The sequence below is a fragment of the Rana temporaria genome, chromosome 7, assembly GCF_905171775.1.
Source record: "Rana temporaria chromosome 7, aRanTem1.1, whole genome shotgun sequence".
NCBI lineage: Eukaryota > Metazoa > Chordata > Amphibia > Anura > Ranidae > Rana > Rana temporaria.
In genome coordinates, this window is record NC_053495.1 from 178,017 (window position 1) to 185,559 (window position 7,543).

The 7,543-nt window shown below is 59.8% G+C and overlaps 1 protein-coding gene across 1 annotated transcript in view; it reads right to left on the minus strand.

Annotated features, from left to right (window-relative positions):
* LOC120945561 (protein SSUH2 homolog) overlaps positions 1-7,543 on the minus strand; it is a 38,203-nt gene that overhangs the window by 23,031 nt on the left and 7,629 nt on the right. The window contains exons 2-3 of the mRNA XM_040359818.1: positions 2,922-3,046; positions 830-892 (exon numbers count right to left, since the gene is read on the minus strand). Coding sequence (XP_040215752.1) covers positions 830-892; positions 2,922-3,046 — 188 coding nt within the window. The remainder of the gene's footprint in view (positions 1-829; positions 893-2,921; positions 3,047-7,543) is intronic.

Genomic DNA, 7,543 nt, shown 5'->3' on the forward strand with positions numbered 1-7,543 from the left:
AGATACAAGACTGAAGGGGGGGGAGGAGATACAAGACTGAAGGGGGGGGAGGAGATACAAGACTGAAGGGGGGGGAGGAGATACAAGACTGAAGGGGGGGGAGAGATACAAGACTGAAGGGGGGGGAGAGATACAAGACTGAAGGGGGGGGAGGAGATACAAGACTGAAGGGGGGGGAGAGATACAAGACTGAAGGGGGGGGGAGAGATACAAGACTGAAGGGGGGGAGATACAAGACTGAAGGGGGAGGAGATACAAGACTGAAGGGGGGAGAGGAGATACAAGACTGAAGGGGGGGGGGGGAGATACAAGACTGAAGGGGGGGGGGATACAAGACTGAAGGGGGGGGGAGATACAAGACTGAAGGGGGGGAGATACAAGACTGAAGGGGGGAGATACAAGACTGAAGGGGGGGGGGATTAGGAATGGGGGAGGGGGTATAAGACTGATTGCTGGGGGGGGGGGGGGTTAGGAATGGGGGGAGATACAAGACTGAAGAGGGGGGGAGGAGATACAAGACTGAAGGGGGGGGGAGATACAAGACTGAAGAGGGGGGGGGAGGAGATACAAGACTGAAGGGGGGGGGAGATACAAGACTGAAGAGGGGGGGGAGGAGATACAAGACTGAAGGGGGGGGATTAGGAATGGGGGAGGGGGTATAAGACTGATTGCTGGGGGGGTATTAGGAATGGGGGGGGTGGGGGGGATTAGGAATGGGGGAGGGGGTATAAGACTGATTGCTGGGGGGGGTATTAGGAATGGGGGGGGTGGGGGGGATTAGGAATGGGGGGGGTATAAGACTGAAGGGGGGGTTGGGGGGGGGACTCACTCTCCCGGTCCCGTGGCACTTCAGACACATCTTCCTCCCGAGTCCGTTACACGTGGAACACGCCTGAGAAAAAGAAATATTCATAGAAAGCATGTTCTCCCTTTCACCAATCACTAGATGCGTAGTACATGGTGGGCGGGGCTCTGCACATTAGTACATGGTGGGCGGGGCTCTGCACACCATTAGTACTTGGTGGGCGGGGCTCTGCACATCATTAGTACTTGGTGGGCGGGGCTCTGCACATCAGTACTTGGTGGGCGGGGCTCTGCACATCAGTACTTGGTGGGCGGGGCTCTGCACATCAGTACTTGGTGGGCGGGGCTCTGCACATTAGTACTTGGTGGGCGGGGCTCTGCACATTAGTACTTGGTGGGCGGGGCTCTGCACATTAGTACTTGGTGGGCGGGGCTCTGCACATTAGTACTTGGTGGGCGGGGCTCTGCACATTAGTACTTGGTGGGCGGGGCTCTGCACATTAGTACTTGGTGGGCGGGGCTCTGCACATTAGTACTTGGTGGGCGGGGCTCTGCACATTAGTACTTGGTGGGCGGGGCTCTGCACACCATTAGTACTTGGTGGGCGGGGCTCTGCACACCATTAGTACTTGGTGGGCGGGGCTCTGCACATCATTAGTACTTGGTGGGCGGGGCTCTGCACATCAGTACTTGGTGGGCGGGGCTCTGCACATTAGTACTTGGTGGGCGGGGCTCTGCACATTAGTACTTGGTGGGCGGGGCTCTGCACATTAGTACTTGGTGGGCGGGGCTCTGCACACCATTAGTACTTGGTGGGCGGGGCTCTGCACACCATTAGTACTTGGTGGGCGGGGCTCTGCACACCATTAGTACTTGGTGGGCGGGGCTCTGCACATCAGTACTTGGTGGGCGGGGCTCTGCACATTAGTACTTGGTGGGCGGGGCTCTGCACATTAGTACTTGGTGGGCGGGGCTCTGCACATTAGTACTTGGTGGGCGGGGCTCTGCACATTAGTACTTGGTGGGCGGGGCTCTGCACATTAGTACTTGGTGGGCGGGGCTCTGCACATTAGTACTTGGTGGGCGGGGCTCTGCACATTAGTACTTGGTGGGCGGGGCTCTGCACATTAGTACTTGGTGGGCGGGGCTCTGCACATTAGTACTTGGTGGGCGGGGCTCTGCACATTAGTACTTGGTGGGCGGGGCTCTGCACATTAGTACTTGGTGGGCGGGGCTCTGCACATTAGTACTTGGTGGGCGGGGCTCTGCACATTAGTACTTGGTGGGCGGGGCTCTGCACATTAGTACTTGGTGGGCGGGGCTCTGCACATTAGTACTTGGTGGGCGGGGCTCTGCACATTAGTACTTGGTGGGCGGGGCTCTGCACATTAGTACTTGGTGGGCGGGGCTCTGCACATTAGTACTTGGTGGGCGGGGCTCTGCACATCATGTGATTATTGCCATCAATTCAGAACACAAAAAAAATTATAACTTTACTAGAAACAGACGAGATGTTGGAGATTCTCGGAATCTTCTAGAAGGTTTATCGTTTCCCTCCATTCCCGCGTCACCCAATGGGGGGGTCCCCCTGTATTCCCGCGTCACCCAATGGGGGGTCCCCCTGTATTCCCGCGTCACCCAATGGGGGGTCCCCCTGTATTCCCGCGTCACCCAATGGGGGGTCCCCTGTATTCCCGCGTCACCCAGTGGGGGGTCCCCTGTATTCCCGCGTCACCCAATGGGGGTCCCCCTGTATTCCCGCGTCACCCAATGGGGGGTCCCCCTGTATTCCCGCGTCACCCAATGGGGGGTCCCCCTGTATTCCCGCGTCACCCAATGGGGGGTCCCCTGTATTCCCGCGTCACCCAATGGGGGGTCCCCTGTATTCCCGCGTCACCCAATGAGGGGTCCCCCTGTATTCCCGCGTCACCCAATGGGGGGTCCCCCTGTATTCCCGCGTCACCCAATGGGGGGTCCCCTGTATTCCCGCGTCACCCAATGGGGGGTCCCCCTGTATTCCCGCATCACCCAATGGGGGCTCCCCCTGTATTCCCGCATCACCTAATGGGGGGGCTCCCCTGTATTCCCGAGTCACCCAATGGGGGGTCCCCCATTACCTGCACAGAGGAGGTGAGAGGCATCACCATCTTCAGCTCTCCATCCTGGAACATCCGTGGAACGCTCACCGGGACATCCCAGGCTTGTGGCACCGACCTGCCGGCTGCCGTGTCCGAGGTCTGACCTGCAGATGGAACAGAGATCGGCGTCTGTGGATCTGAGACACGGGGGGGGGGATAGACACCCATTGGTGGGGGGGGGGATGGATAGACACCCATTGGTGGGGGGGGTGGATAAACACCCATTGGTGGGGGTGGATATACACCCATTGGTGGGGGGGGGGATGGATAGACACCCATTGGTGGGGGGGGGGTGGATAGACACCCATTGTGGGGGGGGATGGATAGACACCCATTGGTGGGGGGGGATAGATAGACACCCATTGGTGGGGGGGGTGGATAGACACCCATTGGTGGGGGGGGGATGGATAGACACCCATTGGTGGGGGGGGATGGATAGACACCCATTGGTGGGGGGGGATGGATAGACACCCATTGGTGGGGGGGGATGGATAGACACCCATTGGTGGGGGGGGGGGATGGATAGACACCCATTGGTGGGGGGGGGGATGGATAGACACCCATTGGTGGTGGGGGGGTGGATAGACACCCATTGGTGGTGGGGGGTGGATAGACACCCATTGGTGGGGGGGGGGGGGGGTGGATAGACACCCATTGGTGGGGGGGGTGGATAGACACCCATTGGTGGGGGGGGGGTGGATAGACACCCATTGGTGGGGGGGATGGATAGACACCCATTGGTGGGGGGGGATGGATAGACACCCATTGGTGGGGGGGGGGGTGGATAGACACCCATTGGTGGGGGGGGATGGATAGACACCCATTGGTGGGGGGGGGGATGGATAGACACCCATTGGTGGGGGGGGGGGGTGGATAGACACCCATTGGTGGGGGGGGGGGTGGATAGACACCCATTGGTGGGGGGGGGGATAGACACCCATTGGTGGGGGGGGTGGATAGACACCCATTGGTGGGGAGGGGGGATGGATAGACACCCATTGGTGGGGGGGGGGGGTGGATAGACACCCATTGGTGGGGGGGGGGGGTGGATAGACACCCATTGGTGGGGGGGGGGGTGGATAGACACCCATTGGTGGGGGGGGGATGGATAGACACCCATTGGTGGGGGGGGATGGATAGACACCCATTGGGGGGGGGATGGATAGACACCCATTGGTGGGGGGGGGGGGATGGATAGACACCCATTGTGGGGGGGGGATGGATAGACACCCATTGGTGGGGGGGGATAGACACCCATTGGTGGGGGGGGGATAGATAGACACCCATTGGTGGGGGGGGATAGATAGACACCCATTGGTGGGGGGGGTGGATAGACACCCATTGGTGGGGGGGGGGGATGGATAGACACCCATTGGTGGGGGGGGGATGGATAGACACCCATTGGTGGGGGGGGATGGATAGACACCCATTGGTGGGGGGGGGATGGATAGACACCCATTGGTGGGGGGGGGATGGATAGACACCCATTGGTGGGGGGGGGATGGATAGACACCCATTGGTGGGGGGGATGGATAGACACCCATTGGTGGGGGGGGGATGGATAGACACCCATTGGTGGGGGGGGGGATGGATAGACACCCATTGGTGGGGGGGGGGGTGGATATACACCCATTGGTGGGGGGGGGGGATGGATAGACACCCATTGGTGGGGGGGGGGGATGGATAGACACCCATTGGTGGGGGGGGGATGGATAGACACCCATTGGTGGGGGGGGGATGGATAGACACCCATTGGTGGGGGGGGATGGATAGACACCCATTGGTGGGGGGGGATGGATAGACACCCATTGGTGGGGGGGGGATGGATAGACACCCATTGGTGGGGGGGGGGATGGATAGACACCCATTGGTGGGGGGGGGATGGATAGACACCCATTGGGGGGGGGGGGATGGATAGACACCCATTGGTGGGGGGGGATGGATAGACACCCATTGGTGGGGGTGGATGGATAGACACCCATTGGTGGGGGTGGATAGACACCCATTGGTGGGGGGGGATGGATAGACACCCATTGGTGGGGGGGGATGGATAGACACCCATTGGTGGGGGGGGATGGATAGACACCCATTGGTGGGGGGGGGATGGATAGACACCCATTGGTGGGGGGGGGATGGATAGACACCCATTGGTGGGGGGGGATGGATAGACACCCATTGGTGGGGGGGGATGGATAGACACCCATTGGTGGGGGGGGATGGATAGACACCCATTGGTGGGGGGGGGATGGATAGACACCCATTGGTGGTGGGGGGGGATAGACACCCATTGGTGGGGGGGATGGATAGACACCCATTGGTGGGGGGGATGGATAGACACCCATTGGGGGGGGGGTGGATAGACACCCATTGGTGGGGGGGGATGGATAGACACCCATTGGTGGGGGGGGATGGATAGACACCCATTGGGGGGGATGGATAGACACCCATTGGGGGGGGTGGATAGACACCCATTGGTGGGGGGGGATGGATAGACACCCATTGGTGTGGGGGGGGATGGATAGACACCCATTGGTGGGGGGGGGATGGATAGACACCCATTGGTGGGGGGGGGGGATGGATAGACACCCATTGGTGGGGGGGGATGGATAGACACCCATTGGTGGGGGGGGATGGATAGACACCCATTGGTGGGGGGGGGATGGATAGACACCCATTGGTGGGGGGGGGGATGGATAGACACCCATTGGTGGGGGGGGGATGGATAGACACCCATTGGTGGGGGGGGGATGGATAGACACCCATTGGTGGGGGGGGATGGATAGACACCCATTGGTGGGGGGGGATAGATAGACACCCATTGGTGGGGGGGGGATGGATAGACACCCATTGGTGGGGGGGGATGGATAGACACCCATTGGTGGGGGGGTGGATAGACACCCATTGGTGGGGGGGGATAGATAGACACCCATTGGGGGGGGGGATGGATAGACACCCATTGGGGGGGGGGGTGGATAGACACCCATTGGTGGGGGGGGGGATGGATAGACACCCATTGGTGGGGGGGGATGGATAGACACCCATTGGTGGGGGTGGATAGACACCCATTGGTGGGGGGGGATGGATAGACACCCATTGGTGGGGGGGGATGGATAGACACCCATTGGTGGGGGGGGATGGATAGACACCCATTGGTGGGGGGGATGGATAGACACCCATTGGTGGGGGGGGGATAGACACCCATTGGTGGGGGGGGTGGATAGACACCCATTGGTGGGGGGGGGATGGATAGACACCCATTGGTGGGGGGGGGATGGATAGACACCCATTGGTGGGGGGGATGGATAGACACCCATTGGTGGGGGGGGGATGGATAGACACCCATTGATGGTGGGGGGGGATAGACACCCATTGGTGGGGGGGGATGGATAGACACCCATTGGGGGGGGGGTGGATAGACACCCATTGGTGGGGGGGGATGGATAGACACCCATTGGTGGGGGGGGATGGATAGACACCCATTGGTGGGGGGGGATGGATAGACACCCATTGGTGGGGGGGGATGGACACCCATTGGTGGGGGGGGGGTGGATAGACACCCATTGGTGGGGGGGGATAGACACCCATTGGTGGGGGGGGATAGATAGACACCCATTGGGGGGGGGGATGGATAGACACCCATTGGGGGGGGGGTGGATAGACACCCATTGGTGGGGGGGGATGGATAGACACCCATTGGTGGGGGGGGATAGACACCCATTGGTGGGGGGGGATAGATAGACACCCATTGGGGGGGGGGGGGATGGATAGACACCCATTGGGGGGGGGGTGGATAGACACCCATTGGTGGGGGGGGATGGATAGACACCCATTGGTGGGGGGGGGGGTGGATAGACACCCATTGGTGGGGGGGGGATAGACACCCATTGGTGGGGGGGGGTGGATAGACACCCATTGGTGGGGGGGGATGGATAGACACCCATTGGGGGGGGTGGATAGACACCCATTGGTGGGGGGGGTGGATAGACACCCATTGGTGGGGGGGATGGATAGACACCCATTGGTGGTGGGGGGGGTGGATAGACACCCATTGGTGGGGGAAGATGCTCCTTATTCTCCGCTCTGTGGGGGGAGGGGGGAGATTCCTTTACAAACCAGAAAGTATTCCTGAATTTGTTTTTAGGCCCCTCCCACATTTTTAGTGGGCGGGGTTCAGAAGAGTTTTTTTCTGCTGCAGTACAGGAACAGTGACGGGTCTTGTCCCTCCCCCAGCCTGTGATTGGACAGTGAAAAGGAAAAGCAGTGCAGTGATGAGCACATCTCTCCACCACTCTGCCCTCTCCTCCCATCAGCATGCCACTTCCATTGCAACACAGCTGATTGGTTCCTTATGCTGCTTCTTCCTCTCCCAGTCTGAGTTCTGCTATAAAGCGGATGCAAAAGGTCAATCCCAAGGTAAAGTGTTTGTAAACCTCAGACATGAAATCTGCATTGAGCATCTCCCTCAGTGATTGGGAACCTCGGCCCCCCCGGATGTTCTAGGACTACATTTCCCATCAGGCACCCTGCTGTAGTTGTAGTGGAGCATCATGGGAAATGTAGTTCCGAAACAACTGAAGTGCCGAGGCGAAAAAAATAAAATA